Below are 19,885 nucleotides of genomic sequence, written 5' to 3'. Positions count from 1 at the left end.
ATTGCTCTTTTGTCCCCAAGAGTGCAGTATTGTGCACTGCAGACATTGGGGGGAAATAAACAATTCAGATCAGATATTTTCTCTGGAGTGGGGCTTCATGTACCTGCTTTCTCCCCCCCCCCAATCAAAATAAAGGTGACCAGTTCAAACACACACTTGCCAAATGTGTTTAATTTATACTTTGGCCCTGTAGCATCATTTGAGTGCATAAGCCGACGCACATTTTTATCAGTGAAAGTTCTCCCTTCCCACCAAATAGCTAAGGAGAATAGCTAAGCAATGAAGAACTTTTGAGTGAAGGCCCACAGGCAGGGCATAAATATGATAAATTTGGGGGCTGTATGTTGCATCTCTCTGTATTTTATTTTTATGGGAATGTTTTCTCAATATCCTCTTACCATTCCAAAGAATGCACCTGTGTTTATAGGCTCCTTACCTGGAAAATGTGCTTGTCTGTGTCGTCAGACAATCAGCAGCTTGAGCCATTGCCATTGATGCTTTATTGAAATGTAGGGTTGATAAATGACACATACACAAATGAGCACCTGCCCCAATCCATCCCACCCCACAAAGACTGTGGGCCTGAATTTTTTTTAATAATACAGGGGGGAAACGCAGAAACATTTTCAACTTCTTTAAAATATATATATATGAAAGAAGGAAAAAGAAGGAAATATGCAGCCCGATCCAACACATGCTTTCACTGAGTTCAATGGGAATTACTTCCAAAGAAGTGGTACATAGCATTGAATCCTACTTGCAAACTATTTAAAAATTATATTTTTATGCATCTTTGTTAGAGGCATGTACAGGAAATTCTGCTTTGCTCCTGTTGTATTTCTCTTTTAGACTTGATAGGAATGTTTTGTGATGGCGCTGTTCCTCTAAATGCAACCCTGTGGCCCTCAGAGTGCAAGCAGCCCTTGTTCACAGTTTTTAATTATTCACAAAGAATGAAATTATTTGCAAAGAAGCAGATAAACTGAGCAATCCTATAGGTATCTGCTCAGATGTAAAGCCTGCAAATTCAGCAGGGCTTATCGTAAGATAAGTGGGTATAGGACTGCAGCCTTTTGTTTGTGCATTTCTGAAAAGATGCTCAGGTTTTCAGCACTGGTTCATGGAACCAATCCTGCTTTCGTCATATTTCATTTTAGATGTTGAATATGTGACAGAGCATGCGAGACTCTTACCTATGTGCTGGTTCGAATCTAATTTACTGCAACATTCAGGGTTAAACCCACTGTTTCAAGTTTTTGTTTCCAACAGTATTGGGAACATTTGTACGTTTAAATGTTTGCATGTTGAATATTTTATCTGAACTAATGTTCAAATAGAGACCACTTAACCCCAGGAAGAGGGTGGCTATGGTAGGACATCCAGTGTTTTGTCACTGATGACTGCATGACTCTTGTTGACCCCAACAGATTTTCCACATGCAAAATAAAGGGTAGCCCACACTGCTGTGCATCAGAAGGGAATGCTTTATTTCCTCAGAAAGCATCCTTCACCAATAGGTCACAATATCACAATAGATCAGATCCAGCAATAGATCAATGATCCTTGCTTCAGTAGGAGCGAGACACTTTCTGTAGGCCGGATATCTGTTTAGCTCTATAAAACCCATTTGCACAAAGCTGAAAACCCCATTTGGATAATCTTTTATTGGACTTAGGATCATTGAAAGAGACAAATGCTGCACCTGATTTAATCACCAAACAATTAGAGTTCTCCTCTGCTAACAGATCTAAATTTCTTTTCTCTTTAACTAAAAGAACAATGAGAGTTGCATATCACCACTGCAAATAGTTTTGTTTGTTAGTTCCCGGAAGCAAATAAAATGAATTCAACAAAAAAGGATGAAAAGTAGTTTAAGATGGCAGGCTGTAGTTTTTGAAACTTCAGTTACTATTGACTTTGAGCTCTCTGGCTTTGTTGAATTGTTATGAGTCCTCTCTACTCATTGACCCAATTAGGATGATCATATATTGGCTTGATAAGCCCAGAGACCAATGAGCTTTTTGTCTGAGCACTCAGCCCCTGTTCTCCTCCTTTTGCAGTCCTCTGTAATCAAACCTCCAAGTCTCCAATGAAACATAGTTTCCAGTTCCCTCCAAACTGGGAGACCATAGTTTGTCAATTTCAGAACAAGCCAGAATCTTAAACCAGCTTCAAATTGTGATTTGTGATCCTGACTTGTTCCGAAGCTGCAAGCACAGCTTCTTGGTCCAGATAAAGTGGGATGCAATAAATAGGAAGCTGGACATTTAAACCTGCTCCTGCTCTAAACATTCTTCCTTGCTTTTCTTTAGAGCACCCTCTCTCCCTCCCTTTATTATTGTTGCCTCTTGAAGGGGCTGAGTTGGGTTTTTTGGGGGGAGTGAGATTCCTTGATTGTCCTTTAAGGTAAAGGTAAAGGACCCCAACAGTTAAGTCCAGTCACAGATGACTCTGGGGTTGTGATGCTCATCTCACTTTACAGGCTGAGGGAGCCGGCGTTTGTCCACAGACAATTTTTCCAGGTCATGTGGCCAGCATGACTAAGCTGCTTCTGGCGAACCAGAGCAGCGCACGGAAAAGCCGTTTACCTTCCCGCCGGAGCGGTACCTATTTATCTGCTTGCACTTTTGGGTGTGCTTTCGAACTGCTAGGTTGGCAGGAGCTGGGCCTGAACAACGGGAGCTCACCCCGTCATGGGGATTTGAACCGCCAACCTTCTGATTGGCAAGCCCAAGAGGCTCAGTGGTTTAGATCACAGGGCCACCCGTTTCCCTTTGATTGTCCTTAGGGTTCCTCTATTCGTTGCCTGGCTTCTGGCAGTGGCATGGTATGGCAGCCTGTTTTGGGCATTGAGTCCGGGCAGGTAGGGAAGTGGTGGAATATAGGGTAAACTGAGGCATTGTTGGGTTATGGGCACTTTTCAAAGCTCTGCCAGGGTGCATGGTGAGGTTTAGGGGTGCCCTGCAGGCTTGGCATGCACATGTTCGGTGAACACTTGACAGCGGGACCTAGTGCTACTTGCACATATATCTTTGAATTTGGATAGTTGGTTTATTGTTGCTTTGCAGTTCCTCCAATTTGTCTCATGCATCTTCGTTTGGGTTTGGGGGCAAATGGGTGGTTGTGTGGAAGAGTTTTTGGACAGATTTAATGTTTGTTTCCAAATTGAATGCCATTTTCTGATTCATACTCCCGTCGTCTATTTTATAGAATCATAGAATTGTAGAGTTGGAAGGGACCACAGGGGTCATCTAGTCCAACCCACTGCATTGCAGGAATCTTTTGCCCAATGTGGGGCTCGAACCCATGATCTTGAGATTAAGGGTCTCATGCTCTGCTGACTGAGCTATCCCTGGCCAAACTTACATGTTACTCCCTTTGAGATGTGCATGCTCACATATCATTTCTGGAAAACCTGCGGTCCTCCAGATGTTGTGGAACTACAACTCTCCTAATCTTTGACCACTGTTTATACTGGCTAGGGCTTAGGAGACTTGGAGTCTAACAACTTCTGCTCTCCACCTATGCTACAAATCCTTCAGTGGGGTCACATTCTCCATAGCAGTCCCATTTCAGAGAGGCAACACCAGTGTGCTCATAGCTGCAGCACGGCAGTTTCCTTAGGTCTCACCTTCCACCGATGTGCTACTACACAATGCATGCACAGGTGTGTTTTCCCTGTTGTGGTGGGAGTTGCACCCATTGGCCGCAACTCAAGATATCAGTGCATCATTATAGTTATTTAATGAATTTTCCTACCACCAGCTTCCTCTCCCAATTTCCTTTATGGACTAGGTAGCTCAACAGCTGGGAAATGCCCAGAAGACTAGAATTTGCCGTCAAGGGGCAATTCCTCTTTCAGAATCTTTCAGAACCAAACTGCTTTTGTATCTTGGGGATTTACTTAACAGTTTCCAGATGGTGGAGCAACTGCTAATGGGGCACTTTACAAAACAATCATGTTGTGCATTTTGAGTGTGTGTGGAAATGGTACACAGTGGCTTTATTCATTGAATGGATTGTTTATGTAAATGAAATGCATACACAAAAGATCACCATGTAGTAGGTTTTTTTTTTAAGGAATTGGATGTATTCTGTGTAAGCTTTCCCACCTATTTCAAAATTGTACTCTTCATATTTTACAGATTAGATTGCTTGAAATGCTATGCATATCAGGAACGACCATCTGTGCACACCTAACATATGCAAGCACATTTGAGTACGAATCATAGGCGCCAACTGCCTGGGGCCCTGGGTGCCTGAGCACCCACAAAATTCCCCCTGAAGTGGCCAGGCACCCACAAATTTCAGTGCCAGGGTCATGCATGCTGTATGACACCCATGGCCCCAGGCACCCACGGTCACAGGGCCAAGCTGGCACTTGTGGTGTGAATGACTGTTCAGCATCACAAGGCATAGAGAATGTCTATAACATATTTTATGGTCATCTTAAGATATGAGATTTTTCCTCATGAAACCATTAAAAATCTCCAAATACTGTCGGTACAGGTGATAGGCACTGAATTTCTGCCTTGATCAATGGCACACCTAGCTTGGACCAAAGCCCAGGAGTTCTGAAATATTGACTAATGAAATCACTGGCTGTCACTTTAAAGATGGATGCCTTCCCGTGCCTTTGAAATGACCTGTTTCATATGATGGTTAAAGCAGAGCAGAATTTTTCCTAGTACCTCCTGAATTTGTGTACCTGTGTGTGTGTGTGTGTGTGTGTGTGTGTGTGTGTACATGCAGCAACTTGCTATACTATTTTGTGCAGTCTGAGTAAGGAATTAAAATGCTAGACTGAAGTGAGCGTGGGGGGGGGGGGGAGAAGCGTTCATAGTACAAACTTTTAATTCAGATTAAGAATTACCCATGCCAGCATATCTTGACACACCTCCCCTGCATCGAATTTGTGAGATGAAGTTGTATTCTTAACAAATAAGTACACTAGTCTTTCAGATGGTTAATATTAATGTCTCTCTATTCAAACATGCTGAAAACTGAATAGAACAGTTAACATATAACAGTCACACATCCTTTGCTGGATACAGAGAGCATTGCTAACACAAATGGAAGGTTTCCCACCGTTTCAGATCTTCATCTCTCATGTCAATTAAAAAAAGAAACCAAGAAACCACATCAACTGACCATTAATACATTGCTGCTCTGCTCTTCCTCCTTTTGAGGATGGCAAAATGATAGAATGCTTTAAGAAAGGCATTGCCAAAATCAGATTTGTTTTTTTTCTCCAGCAGAAATCATGCAGTGTGTTTCCAGTAGATTTTTAAGACTGGTTAGAAGGGGAGGTTCTTTGTTTGCTCCCCACTCCAGCAAAACAGCCAACTCTGTGTTCATTGTCTTTTCCTATGATTCTGGGTAGCACCCCAACCCCAACCCCTTTTATCCAATCTTATGAGAACTTCTGACATTGGTTGAAAAGTATAATTGGTGGTACCATTCTGGATCAGATCAGTCAGAGTTTGCAGTGAAATACCGCTTTAGTGAAAACACACAGCAAAGATTAGAGCCATAGAAAGTTATGTAAACAAGACCATTCCATCAACATTGGGGAAAAACAAAAACAAAAAGGATTTGTGTGTCTACGGATTTTGAATGGTGTTGGGGATTGTGAATGGCAAGTAAAACAAGTGGCATTTTTAAAGCATCTTTATCCAGTTCATTTGACGGGGAGTAAAATATTGCTTTCTTCTCATTATCACAGGAACATATCTACTGTGCTATTTTGGAAACCTGGCTCTTGAGAAACTTGGAAATCAAGGTAATGCAATTTTTTATAGCAATATTCTGGCTGTGGATTAGAGTATTAATGTATTCCATCTATATAGTGTGCATATATTTTAGAAAATATGATCTCTACCATTAAAGAGGGAAGGCTGTTTGGTCTAATTTTTTTCCCCTTTTCTTTACTATAGAGAGTAATTTGTACAAACAGTTTAAGCAGATGATACTCTTGTTTAAAAAATAAAAAAGTACTAATACATAGGTTGTTACTGAACACAAGTTCTTTATTCTGATGCCATATTGTGGTTTGTGGTTAAATAAAAACAATACAAAAGAAATTTCAAGTTCTTAGGAAAACCCCAACTGGCAAGTTTATCTTATTTTTAAGGACCTGATTTTGTGCTCACCCAGATCTCCATTAATATCAATGAATATTTTTCTAAAACCACTTTGGCTCAGTGGATTGCACGATGTGTAAAAGAAGCATCTGAGGACAGATTGCTGCTAATGTGTCCATTCAAATTCAGGGGTCTCCCTACACTTAGGATTGTGTGATCCAGGTTTTAAGGTTGAAAACCTAAGGACAGCTCTGGCCTTTACAATTTGCAGGGAGAGCAAGACTTATACTTCCCATTTCCATGTAACCCCTGAAGGTAAACCGGCACACGTCCCATACAATGAGATGTGCAGCTTTTGCTAAGGATGGTACAGAAAAGCAGGAAGTGCCAGAGAGCTGAATTTTCTGTTTTTATCATCCAGTTCTGCTCTACACATGGACAATGGGAAATTAACATACACAAACTGAGCATTTCCTCTCCGAGGGGCCCAAAGGAACTTTGGATCTTGTCCAGTGAAGATGCTTCACTTGGTTATGGATCAGGTTGAAAGTGAATGGGAATATTAGACATGGAAGTAAATTAAAGTGACAATCGCATATATATATGCCGAATACAGAAACACACAAGATCCTCCAGGCCCCTGGACAAGGAGTTAATAAAATTAAAACGCACACGTATGCACATACTTGAGCAGTCCCTCTGGAGTTCACAAATGACTTCCAAGAATAACATTCTGACAATACTTGAAATTCCATGGCAAACGTAATGTGGTTTAAGGTGTGGGCTTTTGTTGTGTTGTTTGAAAATAAAATGAAATAGGTAATATACACACAGGCTGCGTGTCTGCCACGAGTAACCTTCCTCTCAAGTAGATTTTTTTTCTGGTTTGAAATTAAGAGGGGGAGGAAATTGTTTCCAAATAAAAGTCGTTGATAGCGAGTGCTGAAGTGAGAAGAAAACATCCTTAGATTTACCTACTAGAGTAGCGCTCATTTGGATCAAACCTCCTGGTATTAAAAAATAAAAAATAAAATACCATAAAGCATCCACACTTGCTGAAGTGCTAGAATTTAAGTCTTGACGTCACACATTCTAGTTTTTGCAGGAGAGTAACATATTTGCATTAGGGATATGCTTAAACTCTCCTGAGAAATATTACTAGACTTGCCAAAACCATTTTGGATTCCTGCAAAAGCATCACTGGAGGAGGACCTAAATTTCCAAATCCCCTTCTCCCTTACAACAACCTCCTGCATTCCTGGCAAACTGCTATGACTTCATTCAGAATTCCCTGTTTGTTTTGCTTGTGGAACGAATGGCCAAGCTAACGTTGGATTTCATTTCCAGTGATATTTTGGTACGGCTCATTCGGATTTGTTTTACAAATCTGGATCAGTGACAAAACTCTTGTGTTTAACAGTGGTCTGAATTGTGGAGGCTGTGGGAGCCAGACTACTCAAAAGGGATTGTGGTTAGGAGGCATGGGGGAGCACTGGGCACAATGCCAGTGTCACCCAAGCGAGCCCCATTGAAACAGCGAAATAAGAACAGTAACTGTGTTCTTGTTCCCATTCATTTCAGTGGAAGATGTGCTGGTAAAATGCCCAACAACAGTTCTCATGTAGCACTCTTCTGAAATTCATACATCTAAGGTGTTGTGCCAGACTAAACCTTCAAACAGGACATCTGTAAAATTGTGAAACTGCGTTTTGTAAGCCCGAAGGAAACAACAGAATAAGGGGTGGGGAAAAAACTGGAAGAAAGGAAGAAAAATAAATAAATCAAAATTTCTGATTAAGTGTTTTCCCTCCTGGTACCTCTCTTTCCCTTAAAAAAATATTTTGTTAAAAAACACTGTTATGAGGGCGATAGACTATTTGGTTTCTTCTAAGTAGATGCTCTTAAATTAATGCATATAAATAATTTGTATTTAATTTCCTCTCTTTCCTGTTTAGCAAAGCTTCAAATGCACAGATCCGTACATCCCTCCCACCCCCCACCCCTACCCCCACCCCCGGTCAAAGTCACTTGACTGATGCTGAGTCTCTTTTCATTTCACTTTTTAAGACAAACTGTGCCTCTTGTTCCGATTTCACCACAGGACTCATGGGCAGAAATGCTGTGTTTTCACTTGTACTGTTCTTGGAGTCGGCATTTGACAGCGCAAAGTCCTCCGACCTCCTTGTGTCAGTCAGGATTCGGATCTGCTCCTGGACAGTTTCTAACAATATTTTGACTTCTTGTTGTTCTGCAATAAGACAACTGCTGGCTGGGGCACTCACATTAACAAGTTCAGTGGAATAGGAGTTTTTGCACCATTTGATGCCTGTTATGTCTGAAACATTTTGTGTCTGCATGCAGGCTTCGTCTAAGCCCACCGAAGGAATGATGGGGACGGAACTGGCCCGTGGAGATGGATAGCCAACCATATCCTTTGGAGCCACGCTATTAAAATAAGAGCTTGTCTCTCTTGAAGGCAGTTGCATATTTATTGAAGTATTCTGTGGTGTTTTTAAACCAGTAGATAACCTAGAGGAGAGGAAAGGTATGAGACTTGTTAGCTTTTCCAAAAGGCACACTGATACAGCAGGAGATAAATTCATTTCACAAAAATGTATTGGGAGATGCATGAAAAATTGCACAAGTCCCTGAGCAATTGCACTAGACTTACTGAAATTCCTTCACCTTTTCTTAGCTGCTCTGCCTCCAAATTTGCTTCAGATTTAATTCTGTGAAAAATTAATTTTCAGGGGACCAAGGTGCCTGAAGGGAAACTTCCTTCCTGTTCCATATACTCAAGTCGTATGAAATCTGGCAAGTGGTCAAATGAGGATCAGACATTTTCAATTAGGACAACCTCCCCATGGAACACTCTGCCAGGGAAGATCTTTGGTAAGTTTTAGAAGCTGGTGAAAGTTGGTCATTCTGTGGGTCAATGCAATAAAACTGCCCCTATCATGACAATGTAAGTTTGCCCAACAGTCATGTTTAAATGGAGATTCCTGCATAGTCAGGTTTTTTTCTACCCCAACACAGGACCGCTATGTTAAATATATTGGATTAATTCATTTTATCTTTTGGTGTTTCAGTACTTTATTCCTGGCCTCTATGTACAGTCTTAAGTTTAATACAGTCTACTCGTGCTTTCCCATTTCTGTTGGCGAAAAAGTTAACACCCAGCTATTTGAATTAGTCTGTCTGATCAACCGAGTGGCATTTAGCATCCAGTTGTAACACGGTTTATGACAAAAAATAATAGCTTTGTTTGAGCATAATTAATAGCTAAATGTTTTGCCAACCATAAATCACCCTTTCCCCTCTGCAGTCTTCATAGCTCTAGTGGATTTTGTGCCAGTGGGATCATATTGTTTGGAGCTGGACTTTGGAGTGGGGGAACCTGTTGTGAACTGATGTGTATCAATCAACTCAGGGGATGGTTATCCCTGTAGGTCACGGCATGAGCAGGGCTTTTTTTTTTCAGCAGAAACTCACTGGAACTGCGTGCAGCCCCTCTAAGCTGGGCCCCGGAAGTGGGAGGAGATGCCTCATGAGGAGTAGGGCCGGGCGATATCTGTTTTCCAACATCGTAATATACTGGTGGTGCTGTGGGTTAAACCACAGGCGGGAAGGTAAACGGCGTTTCCGTGCGCTGCTCTGGTTCGCCAGAAGCGGCTTAGTCATGCTGGCCACATGACCCAGAAGCTGTACGCTGGCTCCCTCAGCCAATAAAGCGAGATGAGCGCCGCAACCCCAGAGTCAGCCACGACTGGACCTAGTGGTCAGGGGTCCCTTTACCTTTACAAAACACTGCAATATGGCAGTATATCACAATGTTGGAAAGGAACTCATGTCAAAGCAGCGGCGGATGAGGCAGGCATCCTAACACTCAGTTTGTATGCCTGCCTCATCCGCTGCCATGGCATAGGCGGGCGGGGGGGGGGGTGAGCAGGCTTCCTCTCCATCACAGGGAGGGAGAGACAACCTGTTTGCATCTCCCCCCACCCATCCCAAGGCAATGGTGGGAGCTGAGGCAGCATCTGCCTTGAGATGGGAAAGCTCAGATGGGGTGGCGGCTGTGCTGCTTTGAGCCTTCTTGCCCCCCAGCTGAGCAAGCCCCATGTCCCCTCCAGCATGTATGAGCCGGAGGGACATGTGGCTTGCTGAAGTGGAGGGAGGAACAAGCTGCATTGCAGCTTGCCGACGCAGCTTGTTTCTCCATCTGCAACAGGAGGGCAGAGTCCGGTGGCTGTTTCACTCAACGGTATGTCGCTGGTGAAACCACCACCACTCCTAATCTGCCTCCAGTGCCCAGTGTGCTGAGGGAGAAACAAGCTAGAGGCAGTTTTACCAGTGATATACTGCACGGAGTGAAACCAGCATCACACTCTGCCCTCCTACAATGCAGAGGGAGAAACAAGCTGCCTGCTGAGGTGCCAGTATAGCTTGTTCCTCCCTCCACTTCTTTAAACTGCTTGGCTGAGGAACATGCTGCTACCCTTGCCTCAGCCAAGCAGTTTTACAGAGCCATGAGCTGCCAGTGGTGGGGTGGGGTGGGGTGGTGCCTCTGTTAAAGTTCTCCCCCTCCCCAGCTGTGATTGCGTTCCTGATTGCTCACGAGTAGGAGCGCGGGCCCCGGGCAGATGCAGCCTTGCTTGGCTACTGCCTGGCTGCCTGCATCCAGGAGGGGGGCTGCATTTTTCTCGCAGAGCCTGACAGGCTCCCTGCGCTTAGGTACTGTCACCCCATCTTCAGGGAGTTGGGGTTGAGGTAGCTTGCCCCTGCCCCAAGCAGCAGGCTGCGGCCAGCTGCATTAGCCCCAGCCCACTGGGGTGAAAGTGCTTCCGCAATGAGAGCGGAGGCAGTTTCACCCCGTGCCAATGCAGCATCTTTCAACATGGCGGTTGATTGCCAAACCGTGATGTTGAAAACACAGCATCACCCAGCTCTAGTGGCTTTGTTAAACTGCTCCGCTGAGGTGTGGGCAGCCGCATGCCCCTCAGCGGAGCAGTTTAAGGAAGTCCCCTGCCTGTGCTGCCTCTTTCTTCTGTGTGAAGGTGCCTGAGGCAGCCCCCCCGCCCCGAGGGAGGATGCCTCTGGCTTACGAGGAGATTCCACCACTCCCCAGCCCAAAGACATTGGGCTCTGAGGTGGGTCTTCTGTGGGAGGTGCATGCTGGCACTGGGCATGAGTATAAATGAGTGACATAAATATGCCACGAGCACTTTGCTTGCCCTTGGTGCAGGCCTGATACGGGCCTCACCTCAAGAAAAATACTTCACACCCTGAAAAAAGGTCAACATGCAAAGCACGTTGCTAGCAAAGCATGTTCAAATTCCTGAATGGAGGCCTCCAAGCTAATGGTGGTATAGCAGACAAACAAAGAGATGGCCAGGGTAATCACTCACTATCACAGGTCTGGCAGGAGGGGGTGCCATTTTGTGGTTTTCCTCAGGTGCCAGCATGTTTTGGGCTAACCTTGGCCCAAAGGGAAGGTATTGCTGAAAGCTACCCAATAAGCTTTGGTGTTCACTGAATTTTTTTAGACACATTTTTTCATCTTTGTCTACTTTTTCCCGTTTTGCTTTAGTTTGAAGCTGATGGAAACATTGGCTGGCTCCTGTTGTTTTTCTTGCCTACCTTTGACAAGGTATTGTCTCCTGATCTGTGATCCTTGACTCTTCTAGTTGTTGGTATGCTGGTCCTGTGATCCCATTGAACCTGCCCCGAGGTAAGGGAGGAGTCCTCCGAAAGGCATTCCTGTGGAGCATCCCGGTTCGTTGACCTGGGCTGCAGCATGAAGAGAGACTTCTGGGAACAAGAACACAATAGAAACCATCAGTGCTTTCACCATGTAAACCCATGGAAGATGAAATGCAATATTACTAATTCATGGAGTGCAGCATTTTAATCTTGTTTTTTTAAAAAATAAATGCCAGTTCAAAATTCTACAGAATTAGTGAGTCACAATTCTAGCTTTACATTCTACCCTTAGTTTTCTGCTCCTACACCTGGAGAAATAGAATAAAGAGATTGATGCTACAAATGTTGAAAGGTTTTTTGCGTTTGTTCTTGTGAGAATGTATGGTATGCTTGTCTGATTCACCCACTGTGGCTAGCCCTGCTTCTGGGTGCTCAAGAGTTCAAATAAATCTGTGGGTAATTCAGACATGGCAATGGATCCCCACAGTAATGCCTTTGGTTCAAGGAGCTACAGCAGAGAGATATCCTTCATGGTATGAGGTACTTTCTCCTGCTAACGCCTACAGCGGGAAAGCGTTCAAAAGCCACACCCCGGAATCACTGCCAAAGTGGCAAAACAGTGTAAGGAGCAGTCCCTTTCAACTGCATTTACACAATTGTTACCATCAATTAGCTCTTGTTCCAGACTCTGAGCTACACCATCACTTTTCCATTGAACAAAGCTGGAATTTGGAGCAGGTGTACTCCAAATGGTCAAATATACCCAGCTCTTCCTCGAGGTATGTGACAAAAACCACATATTCCAATTAATCAAGCAGCGGCTCTACGACCATGAAAGACAGCGCTTGTTACATCATACTACGAGATCTTGTTCTCCGGAGGGCTTAGGTATCATAACATCCTACAGAACCTGCGCCAAATATCTAAAGGATCTACTACTCCCTTCCCATCGAAGAGCCTTTATGCTTGCAAGACTAAATGCTTTCCTCTCTGCAGTGACCAAAGGCAGATTCTCACACATTCCATTTCAAGCCCATTTGTGTGTCTGCAATCAAGAAGTACCTGATTCAATGGACCACATTCTCTTAGATTGCCCTTTACACGGCAGACCTCACCAACTGATGCTGAGCAAAATGTTGGACCTCCAGCCCACAACTCCGAGAAGAAGCCAAATAAGGTTTCTCCTGGCAGAGATATTACTGCTTTAGTAGCTTCCTTTTTAGCCACAGTTTTACCCAAAAGGGTTCCCGGTGAACTATCCTTTCGGAAAATAGACAGGGCATTGCAGAATATCCAAATGTACATGGCCATAGTGGGACCTTATAACCCTTGATAGCTTCACCCTTGTCTTTTTAATTATCCCAGTTACTTGAAACATTCCAATAAAGGTATTTGATTGATATACCCAGCTCTAGATCCTCCAGAAGCACCTCTGAAGCAGACATGTTGACAAGCCTAAGATGAAGCCCAGATCAAAAGGACATGTCTGCCATGTGACAAGTGGGAAGAACAATTATGAATCCATGTGTTTTGGATCAGGACACCACTGATGCTCCAGAAATGGGTGAGAAAACAAGGCCAACTTCCTGACACCACATTCTGTCCACATACTAATTCTATACTAGTTAGGGCTTCAGGGTCAAGTGAGGTCCTCTTGAGGAGGAAACATATCACTGTCCTTCAAGGTATAGGGTACTACCCCCAGTTAAACTACGAAGCATTCATCACTCCCTGGACTTGGGCAACATATACTTTGCTCTGCCTTCTTCATTTGTGAGAACCAATCAATTTACCAAGACTGTTGACAACCTAGGTTGTCATCAGTTAGATGCTCAAAGTATTGGTTCAATGTGGACACCATGTCTAGATGAAGAAATTGGTTAAAAAACAAAGCCATTCTCACATTTTCCTCCCATTGCACATGCTTGTCTCCCCGTGGAGGCAAACATGCTTATGAAGCACAAAACACACACCACTGCGTTTACAACAACTCCAAGAACAAACACTTCTTTCCCCGTATGTTACTAAACAAAGCTGATTATCCATCGCATTATAGACAAGCACTTTCAGAAGCAGATTTTGTTTCCTCCAGCCTGGAGAGCTTCAACAGGAGGGAACACTATTTAGGCAATCAGAATGTGAGATAGAAATCAAAAGGTAATTTATTGCATGCAACATCTGTCTGAAAACGTGAGGCGGGGGCTTGTGCAAGATCTGTGCACCTGCAGATGCTGCAACATATTTAACTAGGATGCTTCGCAAGAAGCAGAAGTCTTAATCTGGCTGGGAAGATCCCTAGGAAGGCATTAGAACCGTCAGCATCTAGCTTCTGTTGGCAGGTAAGCCGATTACAGCTGTGCAAAACAGAATCACAACCAATGCAATGGATCCCAGGGTGCTTTTCATGGGGAAGACAGAGACCTATGCTGAAATGCTTTTATCTCTGGGAGAGAGGCAAGCAAATGCTTTGCCACCTCTGCTTTGCCACAGTTTCCAAGAAAAAGAAAAGAGGGAGAATAAAGCACACATTATGTGCTTCCTCTAGGACCAGTTCATATGCCCACATCTTATTTGCTCCGTCTTTGCACTTGCATGGGACATTGAGCAAAAGCTCACAAGCTGTGATGCATTTGGAGTTCTGAATCTGTTACATATCTATATTCTCAACAGAAGAATATTTACTTTGTACTAGAGGGGAAAGGGAATAAATGTTAAGATGCATTCAAAGTTTCTGAATGTGAAGGTTTCCAATTCCTAAGTTCAATATTAGGTTTTACCATGGAATTAAAAATTAGGCTTTGGGGAATATTGATCATTTTGATAGGAATAAAATATGAAACAACATCAACGGTCAAATACCATTACCTTTTAAATACAACAGTGTACTTTAAAAATGCAGTCAAATGCAAAATAAATATTGTATTGCATGTAAATAATGTCAAGTATAGAATATTATTGTAGGTCAGCTATCAAATATGCTAATGTGCTCATCACATGCCAACTATTACACGGTGCAAAATACCAGCTCTCAAATATGGACATCAACTATAAGGGTGTATAGGTATAAAATGCTTGGTGAATATTTAACAAATCTTTGATTAATCAGGAGGACATGAAAATTTGCAGAGGAGAATTTCTGGAAACAAAAAGAGCCTTCCTAGCAGAAACATAACTGTAAAGAATGGACAGTTGAGCCCAACAGACAGCGGTAAAACTTAAGAACCCCAACCTCTGTGGTAAACTCTGGCTAGCAGACACAATCCAAAGGAAAATTATATTTTTAGGGTGTCCATCAACCAATTCCTCTTGGTAGTTAACTTGCCAGATTTAACTGCTCTTTTCCCCACTGTGAAATCAATACACGAGGAGACCTCTCATATACTACTTTTTACTTCCAGATACTGTACAGATCATGGCATATATAGCACAAATTGCTGCATAGCCACAACTTTCAGCTCATTCAGTTCATTTTTGCTTTTCCCAACTCCCTGTACATTATCAACGATCATATTCAGTTGCATCAAGATTCCTTTTCGTAAGGTGTTTTGCCACATGTACATCAATGAAACACTGCACAAGGAGAACCCTGATCATACGTACTTCTAATACAGAAGTAAATCGGGGGGTAAATTAGAGCGCAGATTCTAGTGGATTCTTGTAAATTCTAGTACCAGAATTTACACAACATATAGGCCTACAACATAGGCCTTCTGGGACACTTTCAGCTGCACAGAGATAAAGTGTCCTCAAATTGGAGCCACTTGACATCTATAGTTTTCTTTCTGTATACAAAAATTGACTGGTTTTTTTTTGGGGGGGGGGTTGTAGTTTTAAAAGGTTCATAAGAAAACTCCCTGAATTGTATATTTTTGTTGTTGTTTTTCAACCTTTTCCCCTACAACAACAACAACAAAAACCCTGAAAAATTAATCCAGGGATACAGATTTAAGAGTTCCAGCAGTTTTATTTTTGAAAACCAAGAAAAGTCTGAGACAAAAAAGAAGTCCAATAAATCTATTGATTAATGCCACTGGAGTGTTTTGCTTTCGGTTTGTCCTAGCCAATGTTAATGTATTGGGGGTTTAAAAGGGGGGGGGGGACCAGACACCAATTGTGTGACTTTTGGGGGGAAGCAGACTTCTGAGATGGCACCCATAGCTGTTTGGGGCATTTTACGATCCCAGGATACATTTAAATTTAGCCTGGGGTAGAAAAATCCACCCCCCCCCAAAAAAAACCCCATTTGTGTAACATTTTTCAGGAGTCTAAGTTAGTGATTCACACTAATATTGTGTTTTTGCAGTGTTCTGCCTATGTACATGCACATGTTGGTACTATGGGCTAGGGAAAGGTTGCAAAAGAATAGGAGGAACTGAAAACTGTGCACATGCTCCAGGGAAAAAAAATGTTCCAGACATTCTTCCAGTGATGCTAAAATCCAGGACTAGCAAGGCAGAGCCAAACCCACTGAACAAGAAATGAGCAGAACTTGGAAATGTATTTCTCCCTGGAACATGGGCTGAGAATTCCAATGAGAGTTCGGATTCACATTTAAGCTTCAATTTTGGCTTTAAAGCAAGATTAATAGGTATATGGGAAATGTGGATGCGAGAGAAACAAGCAAATCTATCTATTTATCTAATAATCTTAGGTGGCATTTTGCAGGACAAATCCATGTTTATGGGTCTGCAAATCCAACTTACTGCACTTGTGCTTGTACTTTGAGACAAGGTAGAAAAAGAGAAAGGAAACAGATGTGCGCATTTCAACACTTAAGCACAATTTGTGCTATAGTGTGCACCAGTTTGTGCAACATTTTGGGGTGGGGTGGGGAACCAAGTACTCGACCAACCCAGAGAATGCTCAGAAAAGCAAAGATATCTGAGATATTTGGTATTTATTCAAGCGGAAAAGGCAGTGGAAATTAAGGGACTTATTTTGCACCTCCCTAATTGAAATAAACGAGACTCAACTGTTTAACTATGTGATTAAATCCCACTGATTTTAATGGGACTTGAATGTGTCAAACATCCTCTCTATTAAGCTTCACTGGGTGCTATCCAGAGGAAGCTAAGCTTTCTTAATACTCACTGGAAAGAATAGGATTGAATGCATGTGGCGAAATGCTTAAGTTCAATTGATTTCAAGAGTTCCTGGTAGGTTCACCACAATGCTTCTTAAGAACCAGTGGGAAAAGAAGATAGTTAAGAAAATAAAGAAAACATAGCAGAAGAAATTAAGCCACAAAACTGGAATCGAGAATTTATACCTCAGTACTAACAATATTTATGTCAGAGTAAGTCCACAATTGTTTCAAGTATGTGAAAAGACTGCAGCCATGCACTCTTATGTTTTTAAGTTTAAGCTCCTGTTTGGATTGCTTTTCAGAATAAAGACTTTGCTGGCATGGGGTGTCCGGCATCTTTTCCAGAGAATCTGTGAACATGGATATGAGTCAGGATACACTAGACTACTCCAGCAATTTTCAGCTAAGATGAATTTCAAAGGTGTATACAGAAGTTCTTGAATGGACAAAACATCAGTGGAATTTTAAAGGAGGAGAGGGATGGCTATGTCTAGTAAAACTGTGCACGGAAACTCTACAGTTGTGAGACCCAAGCCTTGGTGAATGTCTCACAAATTCCAGGAGTAAATATAATTGGTTGGATCCAAGCATAGTTATGCTTAGAGAGAACCACTGACATCAATGGGATGACCATGTTAATGTTCAAATGAAGTCAATGGGTCTTGTATAAATCTCACCCAATATGACTTGTGGTTAGACTCTTCTGTTTGAATAGCTCTAAATGATGCTTTAACTGTTCACCTAAATATGTCACTTGTGAATGTGGTAAATGTATGTATCTCACATGTACATTCACCTGAAAACCAAAATTGGCTGGGGCTTCCAGCAGGGCACATGCTAGATGGCAAGTCTAGATTTGTTACTCTGTAATTTGCAAAATGGCTCTACTTCTGCTGGGAGCCTGAAACATTTATAAATCTTGTTGTAAGTTAGCTTTAGTGATAATTGATATTCATAATTTCCCAATTGACTTTTCCTGCAGGTCAATGACCTTTCACAGAAAAGAAGTTCCCTTCTCATGCCTTAAGGAATATCATGCCTTCCATGATAAACACCGTCAAGTCTTATTGAAATTCTTTAACCTTCCCTCAAAACTCAAATTGACATTTTGCTTGAGCAGGACTTTGAATTTGCCCTGAATTTTGCTTTAGGTAGAATCAATTTGGAGGTGACTTTTACACAGGCACCGACATTTTCTAGACTGATCTAAAAAAAAATTGCACGAGCAAGAGTTTATCATCATGTATTTACTGTTATCATGCTATATCTGTCTGCTGAGAAGAATCAAGTGAAAAACCCCAGATGACTAATCTGTCTCTTGTACAGTATTTGTAGCATAAAATAACTTATAAAGCAATTGCACAATGCATACAATCAATGCTAGGCTTATAAATCACTGACATTTAGAAGTCTATTGCCTGTTCTAAAAAACAATGGTCTGGTGTATTAAATAGTAAATTATAAAATGACTGAAGCAATCACCTATAAATCAAATCAGGCCCATGAATCTGCAAAGGCACATATTTAAAACACCAATACTTGCAAAAAGGACTTTCATTACTGCATCCTTTTTATAAATAAAATAATTATTTTTATATAAATATGATCATAGTTAAATATGATAATGGTCATATTTATATAAATAGAATTATTTTATTTATAAAAAGGATGCAGTAAGGGAAGTCCTGTTTTAAATAGTTTCAATACATTTAATAGTATTTTAAAGAATCATCAGATTGCCTTGTGCTTACCCTGAAAATGCATTGTGGATTTTGGATATTAAAATTGAATGCTGAGTTCTCCAACAACTACAGTGACAAGTGTGGAGGTGGATCCACTCCTTGGTCCATTCTGTGTGGTTTCACAAGCACTAGGGCCAGTCTCTCCTCCCCTGATGAGATACCTCTGCCTACAGACTCTGATAGCTGATCCACAGACTGCTTGCAGGACTCAAAGGGCTCTGCAAACTGGAAACTCCATCACACTGAAAGAGCCAAAGGCTGCGAGAGTAGGCACTGGTTCTTTAACTGGCTAAAAGGCAACACCCGGGATGGGACTGCAGACAATGGTTATCTTACTCTGCTCTAAAATTCAGGCCATGGATCCAGGACTTTGCTGACACAGTGGGATGTTTGACCTCATGTACAGGAGCACTATGGGACATGAGCGGCACTGTGGTCTAAACCACTGAGCCTTGGGCTTGCCGATCAAAAGGTCGGCAGTTTGAATTGTCGCAACAGGGTGAGCTCCCGTTGCTTGGTCCCAGCTTCTGCCAACCTAGCAGTTTGAAAGCACCCCCAAAAGGACGGGCTAACCTCCAAATATTATAGAACTTTGAAAGACTATTTAATCCAGCCACTAAAGGAGGTTTGTAATGAAATCATGGAGGGGAAGAAGGCGCCGGAGTCGTGGAAAGAAGCCTTTATTACACTTATACCGAAATCAGAGTCTGAAAAGACACAACTCAAGAACTACCGTCCCATATCCCTTTTAAATGTGGATTATAAATTTTTTGCTGATATTTTAGCCAACAGATTAAAAAAAGTATTAGTTGAAGAGATTCATAAGGACCAGGCAGGCTTTCTCCCAGGTAGACACTTGTCTGACAATACAAGGAATATAATTGATATTTTAGAGATACTGCAAGTGAACATCAACACAAAAGCAGCCTTAATTTTTATTGATGCGGAGAAGGCCTTTGATAATATTTCTTGGAATTTTATGAAGAGAAATCTTAAGGGAATGGGGGTGGGACAAGGGTTTGAAAATGGTATAAGTGCAATTTATTCAGAACAAAAAGCTAAATTGATAGTTAACAATGTGCTGACTGAAGAATTTAAGATAGAAAAAGGAACACGACAGGGTTGCCCTATCTCTCCATTATTATTTATTTCAGTCCTGGAGGTGCTGCTGAATATGATTAGAAGGGACCATCTGATTAAAGGAATTCAGGTCGGAGCCAAATAATATAAATTGAAGGCTTTTGCAGATGATTTAGTTTTGACATTACAGGAGC

General features: G+C 42.1%; 2 protein-coding genes across 6 annotated transcripts in view; one reads left to right on the top strand and one right to left on the bottom strand.

Annotated features, from left to right (window-relative positions):
- The window catches only part of LOC309341599 (uncharacterized protein), a 166,954-nt gene extending 154,820 nt beyond the window's left edge, over positions 1-12,134 (top strand). For all 4 annotated transcript variants that reach the window (XR_014156398.1, XR_014156399.1, XR_014156400.1 and 1 more), the window contains exons 2-4: positions 5,726-5,782; positions 8,834-8,975; positions 11,768-12,134. Coding sequence is in view for 1 of the 4 variants with exons in the window: in XM_081861304.1 (XP_081717430.1) it covers positions 5,726-5,782; positions 8,834-8,975; positions 11,768-11,790 (222 nt within the window). In the remaining 3 variants the exon portion in view is untranslated. The remainder of the gene's footprint in view (positions 1-5,725; positions 5,783-8,833; positions 8,976-11,767) is intronic.
- NRG3 (neuregulin 3) overlaps positions 6,009-19,885 on the bottom strand; it is a 619,340-nt gene continuing 605,463 nt past the window's right edge. For both annotated transcript variants that reach the window (XM_081861189.1, XM_081861188.1), the window contains 2 exons: positions 11,721-11,891; positions 6,009-8,612 (listed from right to left, as the gene is read on the bottom strand). In XM_081861189.1, the coding sequence (XP_081717315.1) occupies positions 8,108-8,612; positions 11,721-11,891 (676 nt within the window). In that variant the 3' untranslated portion in view covers positions 6,009-8,107. The remainder of the gene's footprint in view (positions 8,613-11,720; positions 11,892-19,885) is intronic.

This window comes from Podarcis erhardii (assembly GCF_964252035.2).
Source record: "Podarcis erhardii genome assembly, chromosome: 5".
Taxonomy (NCBI): domain Eukaryota; kingdom Metazoa; phylum Chordata; class Lepidosauria; order Squamata; family Lacertidae; genus Podarcis; species Podarcis erhardii.
The sequence above is the reverse complement of the archived record's forward strand: the minus strand, read 5'-3'. Positions and strand labels throughout refer to the sequence as shown.